This window comes from Electrona antarctica, assembly GCF_951216825.1.
Source record: "Electrona antarctica genome assembly, chromosome: 23".
Classification (NCBI taxonomy): domain Eukaryota; kingdom Metazoa; phylum Chordata; class Actinopteri; order Myctophiformes; family Myctophidae; genus Electrona; species Electrona antarctica.
In genome coordinates, this window is record NC_136804.1 from 26,279,981 (window position 1) to 26,303,634 (window position 23,654).

The window sequence follows — 23,654 nt, forward strand, 5'->3', positions numbered from 1 at the left end:
AAAAGGTGTTAAGTCCTTAAATTGTCACTTCACTGTCATCTGGACACGCCAAATCATGTGGGGATACCCCTAGAGGTCCTGACTCCTGACCCACCGGTTGAGGACCACTGCTTTACATATTAGATGATTGACCGAATATACACCTTATTCCACCCAAGCATGTGTGAAAGGGCTTTTTTGTGCATTGTTTCATTGAAGGTTTTTTTCCCTCTCAGAAAATAACTTAACATTTTTGTTTTAAAAGGATTTATTTACAATTACAAAATGATTGTAGAAAATGATAGACGTCAAATAAAAAAACCTACATTACACTTCTGTTAGAAATAGTACAAAAATATATTCAAAGTATTGGTGGTGTTATTCTGTCCATGTGCACCTGGGAGTGAAGAACAAAAGGGTGTTGGTGTCTGGCTTTAAAAAAAAAAAAAATAGGTTTTAGGTCAACCAAAGGGTGGCAGCTAATCAGCTATACAGTTCATGTCTGAAAGAGCTTGCCGAGTGGCCACCTCACTCACAGCTTCCTGATTGGTCCCAAGGACTGTCTAAAGAGGACGAGACGCGAAGACCGTACGGGCGACGCCATGCGCAATGGGCTATATGCAGCCAACACTTCCGCGTTCAGCTTCCTTGGTCTCAACTGCGCATGTTTCTTTCCTTCCATAAGCAACATGGCGTCGCCCGTACGGTCTTCGCGTCTCGTCCTCTTTAGACAGTCCTTGATTGGTCCCAGGCTCAGGCCCTGTTAGTTCCATGATGTGGCCAATCCCCTGTATCGAACATGTGCGACATAACATAGTCCTCGTACTGTCCGTCTATCAGCTTGGCCGCGTTGTTCTTGGCGAACCAGCAGTCCACGCTCTGCGTCCCGCTGTAGATGCGCCTGGTCTTCTTAACCACTGGCACGGAGCGGTCCTTCAGCTTCAGGACCGGTGTAGGTTTGACCGGCGAAGGATCGCCCTGTGCGGAGCTGCTGCCAGGAATCTGTGCCAGGCCCACCTCCTCGTATAGAAACTGACCTGGAAATAAAACGAATAAGACGTGTCAAAAGAACACTGGCCCTGATTGATCTCCCTCCAGCATGTCACTTCTCATCTCACTACAGTCACAACAGCAGACTTGTCTCTCTGAGAAATACTTCCTCCTTTCCCCTCTTAAATCACATCTTCCATATAATATCCTTCTCCAATAGAGGCTAGTGACATCATCGCACCCGGAAGTTATGCCAGGAACGGCTACTGTTTTCACTGGGCGTGAAAAGTGATGCATGTGCATACTCGGGACTCCCTTTTATCCAGGCGTTTCTTTGCTTTATCCTACTTATTTCTTTAAAAAAAAGCATTGTACCTCATCTCTTCAGCCCTTCTTTCTTTACAAAGCATTGTGCTTGCATAAATATTATAATCATTCAGTCTAGGTAGAACGTAGGGCACCACAATAATTAATGAAAATGTATTTAAAGAAATTGTGTTTCAAAATAATGTAATTGTGAACGGTGGCAATTCATTCAGATATCTTTGGTCAGCTGTTGCACTTTTCCCTCATCTTGATTCTTCTCACTATTACACAATGGTTAAGAACCAGACACAACCACCACAATCACAGGGGCCGTTACATACCCTTTGATCAAATGTGTTACAGATAAACAATGAGCAATAAAGGCATTCAAATATGTATTTATATTGGCCACATGACGTCGTCATAAAGCATAAACAAACATTAAATTCCATAGACTAGGCTGGCAACCGATTTACGTTCTAAAACCATAGACCTGGCTGCCACATGATGTAATCTTCAAAACCCATGCATTGGAGAGGTTAGCCTAAATAATCTGGATTATAATTTTAGCCATTATTGACATCATAAAACTGTCAATGTAAAAATGTAGAGCATGTACCTAGCAGGCCGTGGCAGCTGTTGGACAGCCCCTTGCTTTTGGAGATGTAGAACCCGAGGTGGTCTCTCTGGTAGGGCGCCGGGTTCTTGTACTGGTGCACCAGAATCACAAAGCTGATGACGCCCGCTATGGTCACGGTCACGTTGGACTTGGCCACGATGGCCACCGACAGCGAGCCGCTCTCCACCGTCACGGTGGAGTCGCAGGGCAGGACCATGCGGTCGAGGCCGTCCAGGATGACCTTCTTGGGGGTCACCTCGATGTAGGCCCGCTTGGGCTTGTCCACCACAATGGTGATGGTGCTGAAGTAGGTGCGCTGCTGCTTGTGGCTGCCCGGCGGCGCCGGAGCACCGATCAACTTGCCGTTCACGGTCACACCTTGGGGAGACGAATGGAACACACACACAAGTGAAGTGACGCTTTCAAATAACTCGCCGGTCCCAACATACAATAGCAAAGACTTGACTACTGGCTTGCCAGTTATCCTAGACAGGTTTGCTTTTGCACACGCGCACTGCCGTTCACTTCTTGTATACAGGCGGACTAAAAAGCTGAATAACTCTAAATCTACGGAGCTCTCCATGGTTTTGACAACGTGCAATGTTCGGAGGTCTTTTCTGATTATCCGATGATTTTGAGTGGAACATTGGCGTTTTCGAGAGCAAGTATTAGTATGGACTCATTTTAGCTCGCTAGCATTGACGCTAATTATTTAGCATCTAAGATGGGCGCCCAAACCGGACGTGGATCCAGTGTGCAACACACTAAAATGAAGTAGATCCGGGGTGGGCAGTCTGCGGTTGGCTCTTGCGTCCACCAGGTGGCAGTTAACTTGTTATTAAGCAATTCAAGTCTGAGTTCCTATTTTGGGCATGTCACAGGAAACAACGTGTCAATGTAGATTGGCTAGTTGAACTATTCAAAAATGTTTTTCCAAATAGTAAAAAAGGCAAAGAAGTTTAGGGATAAGGGGTTTAGCGGTGACGAAAATGGAGCCCTTAAAACATTTTCAAAAATAGCCAATCTGCACTCTCACAAGTACGCAGTGCATCGCAACGTATTGTGAGCTTGTAGATTTGTAATTTTGCCATTATTGAAATGGGGCATAAGTGGTTCACTTTGTTGACTTTGTGAGCTTATTGTCTGCTATCTTACCGGAGTGCTTGTGGTCAGACACTAGGCGAAGGACGTGTCCAGGCTCTCCATTGATGTTGAAGCACACGGTCAGTTTACTGAGGGGGAACTCCACTATGAAGTGGGGGTCACCGTCCGCTAAGGCAGGACAATAAAGATTTGAAAGGGTGTTGGTGAGGGATAGAAATTGGCCATTTAACCACTTGAAACCCCAGCATCTCTATTCTCTCTTTTATTAAGAACAGGTTATAAATTATTATATAAATTGGTACAGTATACTTTTTTTCCCCTTTTTATGAAAAAACAAAAAGAAGAAAGGAAAGAAACAGACAAAAAGAAAACCCTCAATCCCTCTCACCCATACACTGCTCAGTGACACCGCATAGAATAACATAGTAAGATGATGAAATATTCATGGAAAAAACAACAACCCAGCATCTCTTTTCTGGGGGGAACATGCACCGAAAATATCTCAGCTCTGCAGCTCACAGCTCTAAGCTTGTAGACTGGGTGTAGATCAAATAAATAAATAAAAGCGCACCAAGTACAGTGCAACTTAGGTCTCTTTTACGTATTGACTATAGTATAGACTGGGTCTATATATTTATACTCCAGTTTTAGGTGATAAGGTGACCATGCACCGAAAACTACAACATGACGTCACGCCGTGGTGATAAGCAACTCACCGCTCACCAAAACACAGCTCTCTCCTTTTACTAACCACGCGAGGCTAAAGGTGGTCACAGGCTGTGAAGTCCTAATCTGCCTGGGGAAATATGCATTGAGACGGGCCAGACTTAAACTGCCTGGGGAAATATGCATTGAGACGGGCCAGACTTAAACTGCCTGGGCCAATATGCATTGTAGCCGGCCCCAAAATTGGACAGGACCTGTGATGTCAAATACCAAGCATTAGTTTTGCACGAAAAACACTCCTTGGCCTAAGCCAAGGAGTGTTTTTCGTGCAAAACTAATGCTTGGAATGGATTCAGAATCATGAAAACCCCCTAGTTTGACATGTCACAATTGTTACATGCTACTTAAAGCATGATGGAATTTGGAAAATGTTGCCTTATATTGGTTGTCTATGGTGTGGTATACAAAAGAAAATCGCTATGTTTCTGGCAGAGCAGGCCTCTCATTCTGTGGACCTTAATGACCAAATGAATAGAAAAAATCACACCCGTGTGAACTGAGTGGTGTAAGGTCTTATATAGACTGATCAGCTGTGGTCTGACGTAATGAAATCACACCCGGGTGAACTGGGTGACCGTAGCGACCATGCTCATTTTTTGGTACGAACAGACAGACAGACAGACAGACAGACACGTAAACTAACAAAGCCAGTCGTAGGAGTGGTTTACACCACTCAAAAACACAAATAAAAAGTATGTCATGACATCACAGGTTAATCCTTAACCTTAAGTTTTTGGGCCTGTGGCTCCCCGGCTATTGCAAAGGCAGATGAAGGCTGGCTATGCGAGGCTAGGTCACCTTTTCACCTAAAACTGTATGTATAGGCCATGTGGTTCAAAACACAGTTACAGGCAGTCAGGGGGATTTGGTCTGGATGACTCATGACTTGTGCTAAACAACAGTTTGCTGGATTGTGGAGGTTATTCTACGGGCAGTGCACTAAGTGCAATGCTCTTAAGCAAGGTACTTAAGCCCTGAGCGCACCAGGGCTGTGGCGCTGTGTGTGCAGTAGCTACTAGTTCTCATCATCATTTTTGGGTACATATGTAAATGCTTCCCCCAAAGACACAGTATGTCACGAGGAAAACTGGAGAGAATATGATTTGGTTTCCATTAGGACAGAAAATAACCTTTATACTTTTGCATTTTACCACTTAAACCCCAGCATTCCTATTCTGGGGGGAACATTCACCAAAAATAGTCGATCTGACCTCTCTGCAGAAATGCCGTTATTTTGGAGTGTTATTTAGGAGAGTGATAAATGAAAGTCACAAAAAAGTAAGCTAAAGAAACCCGCTACTTTTTTCTTTTTCATGTAGGTGTTTTTATGTAATTTAGACGTTATGCCATGTGCAGTCACTGCTGACCTCTACTGATGCTCGGAGGGACTAGACAACATCCACACATCTCCTCCAGACGCTTTTTTGTCATCTGACGGTGCAGGTGAGAGGTGAAGAAACATGCTATCCTTCACAGTTTCACTCTTCTGTTGAACAGGCACCCTGACTAATCTGAAGGAGGCGCTAGCGCAGTGACAGGCAGCACTACTGGCTTCCCACCTGCGAACACAACCAATTGTTTTCGTTGCAAACACCGGCACTTCTGCGGTGGGCATGAACACACACACCCCTGCCGTATACTCTTCTTTCTTTTTAATGTGAAGTTGAAAAAATTGTGAAGTATGGCATAACTGTCTTTAATTTAACTCTAAAGGACAGCTCTAGTGTTCTGTACAAAGACAGATAGAATGTATAACCTGAGTTTCCTGTGAGAACAGACTGAGATGAATGGAGAGATGAGATGAGATGAGAGAGCAACAGTAATGACAGGGTCATTAGCGCTCACTAACTACCTCTGATGCCATCCCTATCTTCTCTGTAAGACACACAAACACACACACACACACACCTCCACACTCTCATCTCCTTCACTCTTCACAGACTCCCCCACTCTACCGTGCAATGTGTGCTGTGCTCACAGGACACGCACTTGCACGTTTTTAAAGTGCTGCCTAGTCCCGGCGCTGGTATTTCAATTAGACACTGTGTGTTCTTGACGCTTTGCAGGTCATGTTCTGAGGCATCAATTAACCCCTTTGCCGTCTATGTGATCATTACCGTCTGTCGGACCAGCAAATTACAAGCCACCCACACGGAGAGACCGAAGAAAATGGTCTACTGTACATTTCCCCTCTGCTCTCTGTCAAGCTCTCTGTCAAGTCCCCCTAAAGAAGCCGCTTAACTGCCTCATGGGAACGAGGCACGGCAAGAGGGACGGCTACGCCACTTGAGTTTACAATGTGCCCCAGGCTGGTAAAACATGTACTGATGCAGACAGAAAGAGAAGATGAGGTGTCACCTGATGTTTTGGAGACCGTGATGGATTTCTTGACTGGCCTCCTCTCTGCTTTGCCTGGGGAAAGGGAAGATAATTTGTCGTCTTAGAATGACTCGGTCTTCTAGTACCTCCTCTCGTCATGCTTATATGGCGTCACTATTTTGGGCATGTCATTTTAGGCCATTTGTTGTGAGCTGGTAGATTGTCTCTTATTATTATTATTATTATTATTATTATTATTAATAAACCATTAAGACCTAAATACAGATAATTCTGGGGGTCCTTGACATGAAATATCTTCAGAGCCACTGATGTAGAAACATGTAGAAAACTGTCATGAAGAAGACATTTTATAGAATCAGGTCTCAATGGGTTAAGTTAAGTGGTTTATTTCCACACGGTCGTGTGGAACCATTACAGAGTGACTGTTTGATGAAGAATAAAACACAATAACGGTCTCACCCGTCTTGGCAACATCGGAGCTGCTCGACCCCCTTCCCTGGAGCTTGTGGGCTTGAGTGTCTTCCTCGTCTGCGTCATCCGGCAGCTCGTTGGCAGCCGAGGCGGCCTTGCCGTCGGTCCCCGGGGGGGCTTCTGTGGGCGCCGGGGCCATGGTGCCGTCTGCGAGGACCTGCGGCCTCTCCACCACCAGGCTGGTGAGCGGTGTGAGGAAGTGGTAAGTCACGGAGAGATTGGTGGCCTGCCGGATGTGTCCCTCCCTCTCCCCGCTGGTCTGGCTGCGTAGCCGCGACCGCAGTCCCTCTTTGACGCTCAGGAAGCCCCAGACACGCTCCGCAAAGTCCTCGGCCACAGCCGCGGCCGCCGCCTCTGTCCCCGGCGTCCCCGGCGCCGCAGGCCTCGACCCGGGAGGAGGAGGCCTGGGGGCGGACGCTGCCACGGCGGCGGCGGAGGCCGCCTTCACGTGCCTCTCCGTCTCGGCCTGCCGGCGCCGCAGAGGCACGTCGGTCTCCAGGAGGATGTGCTTGTCGTTGTTGGTGGCGGTGACCTGCACGTGGAGGGACTCGGCGCTCTGGTTGGTCAGCTTTCCGGCGACGACTATCTCGGAGCCGTTGAAGTAGTTGGTGAAGAGGTGCTGCGTGACGTACTGGACCTGGTCCTGTGTGTAGTCGATCCTGATGTCGGACAGCAGCGGCGTCCCGATCTCGTCATAGAACCTGGAGGGAGAGAGAGAGAGACGGACGGCGAGAGAAACGAACAGAGGTGAGTTACCGTTACATTTTGCCGTTTAAAGCTGAAGGAGGAATAAATACGAGTTGAATCTCAAGCAAAACATTTCAGCACAAGCTCACAATATGCGATATGTTGTGAGCTCTTTCCCCCCCGCATGAATGTAGATCAGCTATTTTCGCTGAACGTCTGCTTTTGTCGAATGCTTGCCTATTATGCCCTAAATGGGAACACTACTACGCTTCATGTGGTGGAGAGGTGAAATTAATATCTGAAGAGATTGAGTGTCGTTTATGTTTGTGTGTGTGTTCACCTCTCTGGCCCATCTCGGTGTGTGTGTGTGTGTGTGTTTCGCAGTAAACCTCCTCACCTCCTCGCCAGCGTGTTTGTTCAAGCAGGACCGGGGCTATTATCTGTGGAGTCTATCTGTTAACCCCCCGAACACATACTCAGACACAGGTTGCACAATGTACACACATTCCTCCTCCACAGAGCAAACACCTTGTTGTGTGCGTGAGAGGGTGCACTTGTACCGCCATCTATCTTTGTGAGAGGCAAATGTCCTCACAAGGATAGAAGATGAGGAGCATAATATTCCTGGTCCTAACTTTGCACAGGGGCTGTTTTAGGATTAGGGTTACAATTTGAGTAAAGTTTAAGAGCATGTACTGTAACTGGAGGTGGTCAGTGAAGTCAGTCCTCGCAAGCATAAGCTGTGTGTGTGTGTGTGTGCGTGTGCGTGTGCGTGTGCGTGCGTGTGCGTGTGCGTGTGCGTGTGCACGTGCTAGCATGGCATGGCATGGCAAGGCAAGGCCAGACCAATATCACTATCTGGCAAGTGCTTCTTTTTGTTTTTGCAATTGGATATTCGTCTGGTTTGTGCATGTGTGCGTGTTTTCCTGTGAGACAGAGACCGTGTGTGTGTGTTTTAGTCTGTGGCTGTCACAGAAGTTGATTAAAGAGCCATGTTGTCAGCACCGTCACATTTCAGGCAACCCTTCTGTCCCTCAGCTTGATGAGAGATGAAAGTACTTAGTTCAGAGATAAGAGGCAGGGATTATAGGTGCACTAATTGGTTAATAAGAGCTGGATTATGTCTAGTAGTGTCCGGAAGAGTGACATTCTGTCCATTGAGTGAAAGAGGGCGAAAAAGACATATGGATGCTTTCCAAGTACAGTACGTGTCCCTGTGCTGGTACGCAGGACATGTCCCACTGGTACGCGGGACATGTCCCACTGTTACGCGGGACATGTCCCACTGGTACGCGGGACGTGTCCCACTGGTACGCAAGACGTGAAGGCCAAGTATTCCCGACAGTGAATCTATAACCGACGTGCGTCAGCAGGATCAATGATATGGTCAATGACAATGATATTATGTTGTGATATAATAATATAGGAGCGGGTATAGACTATACTTGAGGCCAGTCAACTGTCTTCCGTGTTTCGGTACAATGATGCACGACCGCGACGCACCCCCACCCCCCAGCCATGCCGGTCCGTGAACATTTGATGAACTGTCAGCCGGTATGTGGTAATAGAAAGGTTGGGAACCCTGCCTGTTATAGACTATACAGCACCAACATAATGGAACAATATGTTATAAAATATTATATAATAATTATTATTATTATATAATAATTCAAGCGCAAACACACACGCACACACGCACGCACGCACGCACGCACGCACGCACACACACACACACACGGACCCTTTGAGCATGGCGCTGGCGTCCGCGTCTTCGCGAATGCGTCTCATCATCCCGCAGTTCTCCAGGGACATGCGCTCCAGCAGCCGGTAGTCCACGTCGTTGCCAATCCCGATGGTGAAGATGCAGAACTTGTCCTGCACGGCCGAGCGAGTGTTCCCCAGGATGGCCTTGGACTGCCTCTCGCCCACCGTGGGCCGCCCGTCGGTCAGGAAGATGACCAGAGACACGGTGTTGGGGTTGCTGTCGGGGCCCTCCAGGTAGTCACTGAGCAGCTGGGAGCCCGTCTGGATGGCACCGTCGATGTTGGTGGCTAGTATACATGGTGGCAGTGGTGGGAAAGGCACTCGCATTACGGCAATGTAGAAATGACTGTATTCACAATTTACTAGTGAAAAGTAAAAGTACAAAAGATATTGGCATAAAACATGTACTTAAAGTACTCATTATGCAGAATGTGCCATTTTCAGATTTTCAAATGTGTAAAAATCTTTTGAAAATAGCAGATCTACAAGCTCAGTGAGCTCGTAGATCAGCTATTTTCAAATGGCCGAAATGTATGTAGGGCTGAAGTGGTTTTATAATACATTTTTAAATCTACAAAGTAGAAAGTATAGAAGATTGGAATTACTCCCGTAAAGTAAATAGTTACTGGCAGATTTGTACGATTTGTTGAAACCCCTCCACTGTGGAGCCATATCATGTCACACTCCGTTATTCTGGTCTGGTCTAGATGAGCGTTCTCATCTAGAAAGTTCCATTTCTCCACAACGAGATCTTTTTTTGGGATTTTTATGCCTTTATTGATAGGTTGAAAGTAATCTGACAGGAAATGGGGAGAGCGATGGGGGGGGGGGGGGGGGAGACACGCGGCAAAGGCTGTCGGGATCGGGAGTCGAACCCGCGGCACGCCGTCAGGCTGGCTCAGCAGCCTAGGTGCCCAGACGGTTGAGCTAACCGTCCGGGCCCACAACAAGATTATTATTGTTAACTAAAAGTAACAAAAAAATCACACCCGTGTGAACTGAGTGGTGCAAGGTCTTATATAGCCTGATCAGCTGTGGTCTGACGTAATGTCGTAATGTCACCTGTGCACGGACACGTACACAGGTACACAAACATACAGACAAAGCTGGTTGTTGGAGTGGTTTGCACCACTCAAAAATATGATTATGAATAAATATAAGGTGATCTCCCCTGTCATGTAATTCTAGATTAGGAATAGGATGCGTGACGTGGTATGTGCAGAGGAGTCACTCACCTCCGGTGGGCACAAGCATATAGATGAACTTCTTGGCATCTCGGATGTTGAGCGGCGTCACAGGAACCAGGCGGTTCGGCTGCCACACTTTGATCCTGCTGGAAAAGCTGATGAAGTTGAAGTTGTCACCAGGACGCAGGTCCTTCAGAATGGTGAACAGAGCATCCTTAGTCTGGGAGACAGAGGGAAGAGAGAAAGTGGGAGAGTGTGATTGAGAATCCCAGAGCGCTACAGGGTGCAAAACAAGAGAGAAATGGAGAGAAACACATTAACTGTATATATGATGATTTGTGGTGTTACAGTACAGTGACAGTACAGTACAGTACAGTAGAGTAGAGGGACTCCCACACGGTAACTCTGTCATTTCTCAACCATTTCGGACACAGGACGGCTCGCCGGAAACTTCCAGGGACCCCCACACGGAGTTGCACCACTCACTTCACACGGGTGTGATTTTTGGTTTAAACAAAACGTTTTTTGTTAAAAGGTTAAAGCATTATTATTCTGATCATCTAATCATTGCTATGGTAACAGAGTGTTGGTTCAGTAACAGTAGCCTCCCGGTATCTCCAGCTCTTTGATCAACACATCATTTCCATTTACAGTTGTTTTAATCTGTACCCTGTCTGAGTTCTCTATATCCTGATTGGATAGAATTGGTGTCCTGACCTGAAAATGCATTTTCTGTTTAATAATGAGCTGGAGAGACATGTGTATGCAATCGTTTGTACCATGCAGCGTCAACTAAAATGTTGAACGGGGCTCTGAAACCGCATTGACTGTGAGAGGTTAGATTAACCATACTATGCACTTGTGTAATGGTGTGTCCTCCCTCTATTATGTACTGTATTTGTATGTTTGTCACTGATGTTTTTTATGTGGGGCTCCAGCAGGGGTGAAAGCCCAAGACACATTTCCCTTGTGGACAATGAAGTTTACCTTGACCTTGACCTTACTGAACAAACACTATATGAGCACTATCCATAGGACACAGAGCTATTTAACACTTATTTTAACCTAAGGAAATCCCTTACCCGATACCTTAAACTTAAAGGACAACTTTGTTTTTTTTTCAACCAAGGTTCATGTTTTAGGTTGTTATTAGATTATTTACTATAGTCCTACTAGACCCCAGGAAATTATATCTGGCTCAATATTGTCAGTTTGTCACCTCCCCCCGTGATCTTTTGTAGCCAGATGTAATTTCCTGGGGTCTAGTAGGACTACAGTAAATGAAAAAGAAATCGCTGTAAAATTTTGTACAAAAATACATATTTAGTGTATCAAAAACAGCTAAAATTGTTAAAATGAAAGAAAGCAGCAATCTTTTTTTTAAGAATCTTTTACTTTTCTCTAATAACATATATATTCAGTGATTTTTTGTTCAAATAGGCTCACTTTTAGGATCACTTTTTTTGTTTTGTTGTGATAATCCTCCCTACTATAGAGTGTGCTGACCATATAAGGAGTTCCTCCCTGTCCCCTAACCCCTGGAGTAAAAAAAAAACGTAGGTTTAATTTTGTGCTAGGTGGCCTAGCCGCCATCCAATCAGGATAGAGAGGGGCCTTCCGCCAATCATGATCGAGCGGGGCGGGCCTTGGTGTGCGTGCTGTTGGCCTGTTGCGTATCCCCCCACTGTAGAGCGTGTGCATGTGCACATCTTGTTACCAGGGCGGACCGGGGGTTTTCCAAATCACCCAAATCACTGAATGCTCCTTTAAGTTGCATGCGTTCCTTCACAAGGGGAGAATGCTGGTGAGCAATGTGATCATGGTTGCTATGCTGCCTGTAACCATGGTTCATGTATTGTAATGACTGGACAGAAAACGCATAATGTCAACGATGTAGTCCCATAATGACATCAGCTAGCACGCACGCACGCACGCATATCTTTGAATATATATTCTTTCACAGCGACCGTTTTTTTACTCAAATCTTTTCTTCTGGGGGGGTCCCTGGAACATCATATTTTCAGATGGGGGTCAACGGCCAATTACATATATTTGTGGGGGTCCTTGACATGAAAATATTTGAGAACGACTGACATAGAAACATATGTTTTTCAGAAAACTGGCACAATTTAGAAGGCATTTTGTTGAATCGGAAACAGGGCTAAATGTGTTAAGAAACAACACAAAGTTTCTGCCCGACAGTTACGATATGCTCTCAAAACGACTGCATCCCTCCTACTATTCTGTCCCCTGTGTGTGTGTGTGTGTGTGTGTGTGTGTGTGTGTGTGTGTGTGTGTGTGTGTGTGTGTGTGTGTGTGTGTGTGTGTGTGTGTGTGTGTGTGTGTGTGTGTGTGTGTGTGTGTGTGTGTGTGTGTGTGTGTGTGTGTGTGTGTGTGTGTGTGTGTGTGTGTGTGTGTGTGTGTGTCACAAGCAAGGACCTCCAGCTCTCCAGCCATGTGTGGGAGTCATAAAGTCGGAGGGAGAGATATTGGATGCCTATGGAGGCTGTATAAAGCCACGGGGACAGAAGTTACAGAACCACAGAATGTCCGACAGTGAAGCCTTCTATTGTGGAGACACATCAAAGCACACTTGTTGCTCTGTTGCTCTGGTCCACTGGGGGCTGGCATTGGGCGGGGGAGCAGATCATCGGGGTCGAGAGCGCTCTCGTCTAGAAAGTTCCATTACTCCATAGACGGGTTGACCTTACTCCCTCACAGCACGGCCTTGTATGTTTCCACTTTTCCCTTTTCGTTACAATCTGTTCTTTTCCTCATGCTACGTCGTATGGCAGCTGCAGAGATCGGATTTGTGATTTCTGGCCGAAGGGATTATCATGCTCTTACACAAGAGGAAAAGGCCAGATATTGCTGTTCCGGTGTAGGAGTGAGGAGGCGGGGTGTCAGGTTTACTAGCTGCTGGTACACTCATTTAACTTCACACAGATTTGTAAGGTTTTGTTAGACAACGCTGCATGACAAACTTAAAAACCCTCCAAAAATCCATTCAGTTCCCCACAATATAAATTGGAGAAAAGTGTTACATTTCTAGCCTGGTTATTGTTCTAATCTGTATAAAATAATATTAATCTGGACAACAACTTGGTAAAAAAAAACATCCACATGTCCATAAAGGTGTCCATCACTCTTACCTGTCTGATCTTTGTTCCCATCATGGAGTAACTGGTGTCGATCACAAACACCACATTCTTGGGAACTACCGGCAGATCTTTTGGAGCAAAGTAATGGACAAAATGGCCATTTAAAACCTGGAGAAGAAAGGAAACTATTTATATACAAAGTCAGGGAAAGAAAAGTTTCAGTAGCTTTGTTTGTTTATTGAAATGTATGTCCTGGAGGTAGAGCTTGACCGTGGAATGAGGGGGTGGCAGTAATCCTGAAAAATGAATCACTAACAGGTGGGTGGTTGTACTGTGTATGTGCGTGCGTGCGTGCGTGCGTGCGTGCGTGCGTGCGTGCGTGCGTGCGTGCGTGCGTGCGTGCGTGCGTGCGAGAGAGAGAGAGAGAGAGAGAGAGAGAATGGGTGTTCCAGGTGTGCGTGCATATACTGTACATGACACAATGAGAAACGAATGTGAATCATGAATGTATTCTAATACACATGCTTTCACAGTCAGTTTTTCTGTGGGCTGTGAAATAATCTATAATAGCGTGACACCCTATATGTTTACCGTACTTTGACAGTCCTGGGATTAGAGTATTATTTCACAGAATATTACGCCTATACATCAGGATTTAATGGCTAGCCATGACATGACTTTTAGATGCCGGCGCGGCACAGTTTTGTCATCCAGGTTATTACTCTGACTATGTTCAGAGTACTTTTGTTTGGTTTTTTTTAGTGATGCACCGAATATTCGGCCGCAGAAAATATTCGGCAGAAAATATTCGGCAGAAAATATTCGGCAGAAAATGGCTAAAAATGTGCTAAAAAAATGGCCTATTCGGTTTCGGGCCGAATAGGCAGAAAATATATCACCGAATAGTGTATGCAATTAATGCATTCAAAAGAGCTGAATAAATAATAATAGTTATTATTATTTAAGTTAAGTTTTGCCATAACCATTTATTTTTCCATAAATCAGGCAGCTTTAAGGTACGGCCATGACAGCAATGGTAGGAAAAAAGATATATAATATTAATCATATTCGGATATTCGGTATTCGGTTTTCGGCCAACTGTTTCCTATATTCGGTATTCGGTTTCGGCCAAGAATTTCCCTTTCGGTGCATCCCTAGTTTTTTTTTAAAGGCATGTTGCTATATTATTTGTCACGTGTGGGTGGGTTAGCAGTAGCCTGGCTAATAAGCCAGACCGAATCAGCCGTTGGCAAAAATAAATTTGCCTGCCGGCGGATTACGGTCTGGAGAGGCTCAATTGTACGCCCATTTCCTACACCAGAGAACTGGTGTGGCCAATCAGGACACGGCATGCAATATGGGCGGGCTTTGGTACAGTGACGTTCAATGCTTGAGACCTTTGACTGACAGTAGCTCTGACCAATTGCGTCAAAGAGAAAATGTTTGAACCAGCCCCCCGGGAAACAAGATCCATACACAGCATCTCCAGACTCAAATACCACACGACAGTGTGATTTGAGTCTGGCTTATTAGCCAGGCTAGGTTAGCAGGGCTTGTCCTAATAACTGAAAGGTCACAGATTAAATTCCTGCTTCAGAGACAATGTTTGTCAACAACCAGTCGTGACTCATGCTGTTGAACAAGGCAGTGTGACTCTGCCTACTTCCGCTATGTGAGCTTGTCAGCTATTTTTGAATACCAACGTATAAAGAACCAATGTGTTATGTATATAGCTAACATCTAAAAATGACACAGATGCTTTCCAGGGTTTTAACTGCTACGGTTAAGCCATTTTGACCTGAGAACTGATTCTACGAATGTCTTTTAAATCATGATAGTTTTCTGAAAAACCCTATGTTTCTACAGTATATCCGTGAACCTTTTTCATGTCAAGGACCTATAGAATTATCTGTATTTGGCCATGGACCCCCCAATCTTAAAATATTTTGGTCCAGGGACCCCCCCAGAAACAGATATTTGAGTTAAAGCTCGTAGCGCGGCACTCGGTGCCGTGCTACGAGCTTGTAGATCTGCTATTTTTCAACAGGTAAAGTTTAAAATAATAGTTAAAGTGATTAAAAGCTATAAGGCGACACCCATGCGGCCTCAGGTTAACTATACGGTTAAATGCCAAAGTGGAACTGCCACGGCACTAAACTGTATGTCTCCTATGCCCATCTCCCTCTCCACATCACTAACCTGTATGTCTCCTATGCCCATCTCCCTCTCCACATCACTAACCTGTATGTCTCCTATGCCCATCTCCCTCTCCACATCATAGTGGATCACATAATCTCCCAGGATGCCACTGGTGGTGATCTTGGCCTGCTGGACGATGTTGGGGCTGAAGGTGACCTTGCTGAACATGGCGGTCCGTTTGATCACCGTGGTAACAGGAGGCTCTGGCTTGGCTGGAGATCAGAAGGTAAAGTATAATGCATAAGATAAAGAAAATGAAAAGAATGTATTTTTGTATTTTTAATTGGCTCAAGAACAAGTGTGTAGGGGGATCAGAACATCACACCACATAGGCACCTTAAAGGCAACGAGCCATGTATCCTGAACTAAGGTCTAACCTCTAGATGCTTGGTGGGGGGGAAAGAAATAACTCAGATTAAGCTTCAAACAGAAGAGCAACCCGAAGCTGTAATTTTATAAGCCAGTCTGCCCACCGACATGTTCAATGTTTTGTACATCAAACGCATGCAGCCAGTCCCTGCACGATTCTTTCTTTTAACGAGGTAGATAGCAGGGGTGGCCTGGTAGCTCAACCACGTTACGTTATTTCTATATTATGTTTTGTCAAATCACAGTGTCGTAAGAATTAACACGAGTTTGTGACTACATAATAACTACATTGACGTTTTTAGGTTTTTGTACACTTTGGTCCCAAACAAGATTATTTTCTTCACTTCATAATATTCAGCATGTCTCTTAAGGATCAAGCTTACATCAAGCTGCCTCACGCTACAGAAACAGGACATAGGCTCCTGCCCTATGGGCCTCATGGCCCGGCAAGGCTTACTCTCTTAAGGATCGTAAATGGGTCATGGTCCACATAGAAAGGGTATTGTTGTATAGAAAAGCTATTTTTTTCCCTGCCAAGCCTTATAATACATCACTTCTGTTGCTCTGTAGCTGGCTAGGTTGGCAATGAAATGATAGACCAGGACTTTGCCCGTGGGTAGGTGGATTTGGGTCCCAGGCTGTAGCACCCTGAGTGCTCTCTCCATCTCTCCCATTTTGAGACATGTTACCCTCCACCTCTTGTACCCGATGAGGATGGTAAATGGCATGGTTGCCTCCACCGTCGATGTGTGGATGTGTGCATGGAGATTGGTGAATGTAAAGCACTTGAAAAGCACTTTTGAAAAGGGGCACGATAGAAATACAGACCATTTGCCTCTTCAGGTATGCCCTAAATTAGAATATTTCTCTGCTGACCCATCCTTCCTGGTAAGTCTTTGCAGGCCTGGTGCTGGGAGAGCCGTTTCAGCAGCGTTGCTGCTATTGTACCTGCCCTGTACTGCTGTTTCAGCTTCTTTGATTTGCACCGCAGTCGCAATTTTGTTTAAGCTCTGTGAACTGTTGTTTATGGTCCTTGGGTTCATTAAGTGTACTTCATAGATAGACTAGCATCACCTGCTCCGTCTTCCACACGCACCTTGTTCCTCCATGTTTTCTTGTAACAACCCATCATCAAATATTGGATATAGTGGAGCACAAAATTCTGCTTCCTTTTATATACTTAGTATCTGTCTTTTAACCCATTTTGGGCGGGAACCCCTTTTGGTGTTTTAAGCATTATGTTATACTTTAGCTATTGAAAAATAATCTACAAGCTCATAGCGTGGCACCGAGTGCCGCGCTACGAGCTTGTAGATCTGCTATTTTTGAAATGTCGTAAAAATGTGGTGCAAATCTTTGAATATATATTCTTTCAGAGCGAACGTTTTTAAGTCAAATCTTTACTTCTAGGCGGTCCCTGGAACAACATATTTTCAGACGGGGTCCGCGGCCAAATAATTCTGGGGGACATGGAAAAGGTTGAGCACCACTGACATATATAGAAACATAGGGCTTTTCAGAAAACTGTCATGATTTAGAAGACAATTGTAGAATTGAACTTAGGTCTAAATGGGTTTAACCTACCTGGTGTCTTCACTGTCTTGGACACTGCAGAAGTCCCTCCTTTGCTGCCCTTGCCGTTGCGGAGCGGCATCACTTGCAGTAGCGTGAGTGGCAAGTGGTCAATGAAGACGACGTCGAGGCTGAGTCGGCTGACCAGCTGCATCGGCCTCAGGCTTGTCACATGCTCGTAGCGGCCCAGCCGCCGCTGGAGCAGTTCCTCATAGGTCAGCAGGAACAAGGCCCGGTTCCGGCCCGGAATGCTCGCCGACATCCTGAACACCTCCACCTCTGGCTCGGTGCTTTGCAGGGCATAGATATACGATGCAGATGAGGAGAGAGGAGAGAGAAGTGTAGTGTGTAGAATAAGGAATGAGGACGGAAGGGAGAGAAGATGAATCCAAATGTAAATCCAAACAGAGGGGAAAATGTGAGATGTGAAATGTGATTAGGAATTGGCATGAAATGAATTGACTCAATAAAATGAGAGATAAAGGAAATTAGAATGGAGAGTAATTAATGATAGACTAGAATAAAGACAGAATCAAGACATTTAACAACTTCAGCCCTATATATTTAGTCATATGATGAATAGCAAAGAACAGCTAATCTACAAAAGGTCACGACGTGTTGTGAGGGCAGCGGAGGAGGGACTTCTGCAGTGGCGTCCAAGACACCAGGTAAAGGCTAAAAGACAGATCCTAAAGTATATAATTTTATATTTTTATGCTTTTCTTTTTTTTTTTTTTTTTCCTCAATGTTGGGCGCCTGCTGGCCAAGTGGTCCAGGCGCATGCCGCATATAGGCTTTGGCCTGACTCTCCTCTTCTCTCTCTCCCTCTTTCCTGTCCATCTTCACTTGATACTATCAATAAAGGCAGAAAAGCCAAAACAAATCTTAAAAAAATAAAAAAATAAGAAGAAAATGTTAGAAAAAGTGGAAATGGTTTTAAATATTACACAACTACGCTAGGGTTCATATTTTATGATTATAATTTATAGGAGTAGTAGTGAGATGAGCAGTGCAAGTATAGTGGTATCATCTGTGTGTGTATACAGTAGGCTACAGCATGCACCATCAGCGGATGACCTCAGGGATCAATGGTTTAAGTGTGATAGAGGTGGATAAAGTGATGTTGATGATGCTGTTATCTCTCTGTGACTCCATTCTTTCTAAACCTATCATCTTCAACTTCACCACCATGCATCTCTCCAGTCCTGCTGTCCTCTGTCTGACTTTTACAGTGGAGTCGATGAATCATGCAGCATTTAAAAAATGTCCCGTATTTTGGAGAAGGCATGATGTCACTTCTTCCTGTATTAAACCGATTTATATGACAGTCCCCGGGTCCCTATGGAGCAACGATCTTATTCGTGACTCGCTCCGCTCTGGGATGGACGGACAGACAGACACACAGTGCCTTTGTGGTTAGTAAAGTTGTGTTAAAGTTCAGCATCAGTCTGTTTGCCAAACAGTAACATGAGAGAGATGGGTTCGCCTCTTTAATTATAAGGAAACGCCTAAGAGAGATCAGAAGCTGGCCACACATATTCAAAGATGTGTGTTGTTTGCGTACGCACCTGCACATGCAAGCGCACACGCACGCACGCACGCACGCACGCACGCACGCACGCACACACACGCAAGCACGCACACACGCACGCACACGCACACACGCACACACACACACACACACACACTGGGGTCTCTCTTACCTTGTGTCACTTGACTCTTTGTTCTTGGGTTTGCCATTGCCCCCCTTATCCTGTTTGACCTTCTTTTCCTTGGGCTTGACCTCGCTCTGGTAGACACGCCCACCAATGATCCTGGCTCATGGGGTCAAGGGGTCAAGGATTAGAGCAGTGCTTCTATTCGGGACCGCCTATTGTTACTGGTCGGACAGCTTCCCTTGGACAAAATCCTATTGTCCCCTATTTTACAGTTAACAGAGCTGCACATGAATGACTCTGAGCCCGGGTGACTGTGGCGGAGTTAACGAGAGCGTGTGTGTGACTGTGTATACCTATAGTTGTGTGCACTCTTTCTGTCAGACCCCTCGCTAACCTCTCCCATGGCAACTGAAACATCATAAATCTTAATCCACACAATCATTGACCAATGATGCATTACAGAAAAGCATGCCTTTTTTTTTGAAGAGCCAAAAAAGGTGGACAATCGAGTAACAAAAAGGAATGGGCCCAGAATGGTCTATAACACTGGTTCCCAAACTTTTTCATGTCAAGGACCTCCAAATTGACACTAATTAGCCCATGGACCCCCGTTTGAAAAGATAAGCCAGGGAAGATGTTTACAGCTCTAGCAGATATTCTCAACCTGTTTAATTTCAAGGACCCCCATTGACATGCATTAGTCTACACTCTACGGTCCCCCATTTAATGGCATTTTTATCTCTGGGACTCCCAATTTATATTGTAAAATCAATGTTAATTTAACTCTGAGAGTGTACAAATCCATTTGTACAGACCCATATGGGTCCATTTGGTTCCAAACTATCATTTAGCTGCATGGGAACCAATGATTTAGATACAGCCAGGTCTGAGTGGGGCTAATTGAAAATGCTTAGATTCATACATGCCCTTTGTCTTTGATTGAGATGTTTGTAACTAACAATCTACAATATACAAATGTTATGTGCATCCAATCCAATAGAATAATGTGTGCAATATAATATGTAAATCATCCAGTTAAAGTTTGTGAACTCAACTGATTGAAATTAACTTGGACATGACGTTGTTACTGTCCACGTCCAAGTATGAAAACAATGAACAGTTAATGAATTCCTCACATTGTGAAGTTGGAGATGTAGGCAGCTGCAGGTATCTGGAAGTGGAAGACGCCCTCAGCAGCGGCGGAGTGTCGGTTGAGCATGATGCAGGACACCGCCGTGAAGGCATACCGAGACACGATGGTGGTTTTGATGGAAAGCTCCTGGATGTGTGGTTTGGTTTCCTGTTTTATATGATCAATTTATGCAACATTATTATAGGATATTATTTGACACTAAATCTGGTTTAGAGCAAAGACTGTATTGTCCGATTTGGGTAACACTGCGATTGGTATCCTATGTTCCTTTTTGATAGGCTAATTGCAAAGGCTTTACAGTCGCAAACACGTTATTTTTCCCCTAAATGTTGGGACAGCATTTTGTAAGAAAGCGCCAACGCATTACAGCTACTCTGGCGAACAGCTGATGCTTGGCAGTTCTCCTCGCGTCACACCCGAGGACATGAGTTTCTGATGACAAACAAACCCCACAGGCCTACTCCATCCATGCACAGCCTGGATAGAGAAGTATTTGACCTACATATTGGAGTTATAGGCTGCCAAGGCCGGGTAATTTATTGAAACGTTTTGCTTTAAACAACGGATTTCAACATTTTAGAACATAATTATCCAACTGAAGAAAAAACAAAAACAAGTGTGCGGCTGCCAAACTCTATACAGGCCTACTTCCAAGACGCATGGAGCGCATAGGTTTAACTTCATATAACATTTTATATATTATTATTATTATTATTATTATTATTATTATTATTATTATTATTATTATTATTATTATTATTACCTTGGTCAGAATGGCTTTCACTTGCCGAGGAACCCTCCGTGGTGCCTACATGAAAACAACCAAAAGTGTCAGCCGAAGATAATTAAATGAACACCAATGCCATGATGAATGAATGATTGATTGATTGATTGATTGATTGATTGATTGATGATAGAAATCACTCACAATATCCAACTCAAAGTCTGTCAAGTCGAAAATATCATCTTCAAATTGAGATTGGTCCAGTTGCCCATGCAGTCCTACTATGCATGAATTCAAACACATCATCAGCACGAAAGTCAGCATCGTGAAGAAGTCCAGTTTATAATCCGTTAAGAAGAATCACACGAATGAACGCGCATTATTTCCCAGTGCGCAGCGCTCCGTGTCCACAGGTCGCTGAGATCAGAGTGACCGGAGAGTCCGAGCTGAGACTGTCTACTCTGTGGTCCTCCAGGCTCCACCACGACCCGTAAACACACCCGCCCACCGAGACATGCTCTGACTGTGTGTGTGTGTGTGTGTGTGTGTCACATTCTGAACAGCAATTTGAGCGTAGATCGCTGGTCAGATAGCAACCGACTTGAGACCGTACAACGAGAGCGCACGCACGCACGCATGAGTTCCCACAACACACGCGGTGATCGGCACCAGCTCAAACTATAACCAAACTTCGTTTTAAGTTTTAACAGTTAATTGTGTTATCTGAGTTTAAGTTATAGCCTGTATAGCCTAACCTGTAGCCTATGCCTTTACTCAAGTAAAACTAATGTTTTCAATAGCCTATATACTTTATTAATTTATAGGCCTATACTTAGCATATACATCGCAGAAGCTTTTATTGTTATCCCAATTATTTGACAGCAATTAGAGGCTACTTTGCATATTTACATTTATTTTAGTGATGTGTTATGTGTATTATCAAACGAAGTTCTCCCGGACGGTACAAAAGGCTTGGGGATAGTCTAGGCAGGCTAAAGATGTCCTGAGAAGCAGACATGCAGGCAGATAATTATATAGGAGATGTTGATCAGGTCCATTTTATTTTCAGAGAGAGTGGCGACCATCTGTCTGGATGTCTGAAGAATCCCCCCCAAGACCTTCTAGCATAATGATGTGAGATAAGTATTTTGGGAGACTTAAATTACACATCAATAGCCTTTGGATAGGTATTCTAAAATAGCCAAACTCACAATCGGAGTGAGGTGCAGAAGCTGTAGAACTGAGCAGCGCCAGCAACTCGATAATTTCAAAAACATTCGAGTATAGCCTGCTTTTACTTTGGTAAGCCTATGTTGATGCTGATGGGAATAGGCTCCTACGTTTGTAAATTGTGAATATTAATTTAGGCTATATCTAGATAGATGACATGCAGTTCAAGTCAGTAGGTTGAGTATAGAGGCTATGGATGGCTCATCAGTTTCACACTCCAACCTCCAAGTGATTTGGATTGACTTTACACGCACCTGCAATAGACTACAGAGGCCATTCAGCCTAATAAACAGGCTATTCCGAAACGGACTTCAATGCAGACCCCATTTCCGCTGGTCATTAGGCCTAACGTGAATCCCCTGTTTCATTAATAGTGTAGGCCTACTTTTTTTACTCACTGTAAACTAAGTAAAATAAAACATGCTATATCACAGTGAGTTCGATTTCTGAAAATAAACAAATAGGCCTACACATATATAGGTAAATATATATAGGCCTACTACTAGGCCTACAAATAAAAACACTATATAGCCTAACATATCACTATCAATTCGATAGGCCTATAGTGCACAGCCTCATTAAACTTTAATAGTCGATTGTAATCAAACAAGGCTATAAAGTTTAATGAGGTATAGCTGCTAGACTAGAGAGAGTTGAGGCTTGGGGGTGTGCAATGCAACACATTTGTTTGGGAGAGTATGCTAGGCCTCAATGAACAACATATTTGCAAAAGTATATTTTGAAAAGTAAAAAAAACAACATTCTAGACTAGTGTATTTGTTGGTCTAAATTTGTTGGTCTAAATCTTTATAAGAGTTAGGAAAGAATTGGCTCCCTCTCGTGGACAAATTTTGACTTGACATTGATTGAAGTATTTATTAACAGTTTGCAGAATTACAGTACATTTCAAGCACAACTCAATACAAAAAATGTCAACTGTGAGTGGATGACCAATAAAGCACTATATACGCTTGTTTACAAGAGGGTCCACCATGTTCAATTCATCATAACATTTAGAGACATACAAATATACACTTCTATATAGCCAAAAAACAGGAAATCATCATCATAAAGGAAAAAGGGAAAAGAAAACATATACAATGAGGGGAAAAAGAGGTGGGTGGGGGATTCAGATTTTACGGGGGCCAGTTTAGAATTGCAGCCGTCCGTATAGGTGCCCTTTGAGAGCGGTTTTGAAGGAGTCAAGGGATTCACATGACCGTTGGTAGGGCATTCCACATCTTCAACCCCCGTGTGTGTGTGTGTGTGTGTGTGTGTGTGTGTGTGTGTGTGTGTGTGTGTGTGTGTGTGTGTGTGTGTGTGTGTGTGTGTGTGTGTGTGTGTGTGTGTGTGTGTGTGTGTGTGTGTGTGTGTGTGTGTGAATGGTTAGCCGATTTGCTCCTCTACATATGACGCACATTTTCCCTTCATTGTCAATGGCATTTAATGTTTGTGTCGCCACAAATCTACGTCAT

The 23,654-nt window shown here is 44.4% G+C and overlaps 1 protein-coding gene across 1 annotated transcript; it reads right to left on the reverse strand.

Moving 5' to 3' along the window:
* Positions 1-723: 723 nt before the first annotated feature.
* On the reverse strand, positions 724-21,363 carry itih5 (inter-alpha-trypsin inhibitor heavy chain 5). The gene is made up of 14 exons (XM_079494052.1): positions 21,154-21,363; positions 20,989-21,033; positions 20,209-20,372; positions 19,118-19,228; positions 17,427-17,704; positions 15,516-15,676; positions 13,326-13,442; positions 10,222-10,393; positions 8,964-9,273; positions 6,524-7,236; positions 6,083-6,136; positions 3,050-3,166; positions 1,895-2,272; positions 724-1,016 (listed from the first exon to the last, which is right to left on the reverse strand). The coding sequence occupies exons 1-14, from the start codon at positions 21,271-21,273 to the stop codon at positions 733-735; spliced, it is 3,024 nt and encodes a 1,007-aa protein (XP_079350178.1). The 5' UTR covers positions 21,274-21,363; the 3' UTR covers positions 724-732.
* Positions 21,364-23,654: the final 2,291 nt, after the last annotated feature.

Bases quoted from the DNA above. Each gene is read 5' to 3' on its own strand.
- itih5 (XM_079494052.1), bottom strand. From the start codon at position 21,273: ATGCTGACTTTCGTGCTGATGATGTGTTTGAATTCATGCATAGTAGGA. The intron at 2,273-3,049 runs GTAAGATAGCAG...CGTCTCCCCAAG, and splicing joins GTCTGACCACAAGCACTCCG to GTGTGACCGTGAACGGCAAG. The intron at 1,017-1,894 runs GTACATGCTCTA...TTTTATTTCCAG, and splicing joins CAGCTGCCACGGCCTGCTAG to GTCAGTTTCTATACGAGGAG.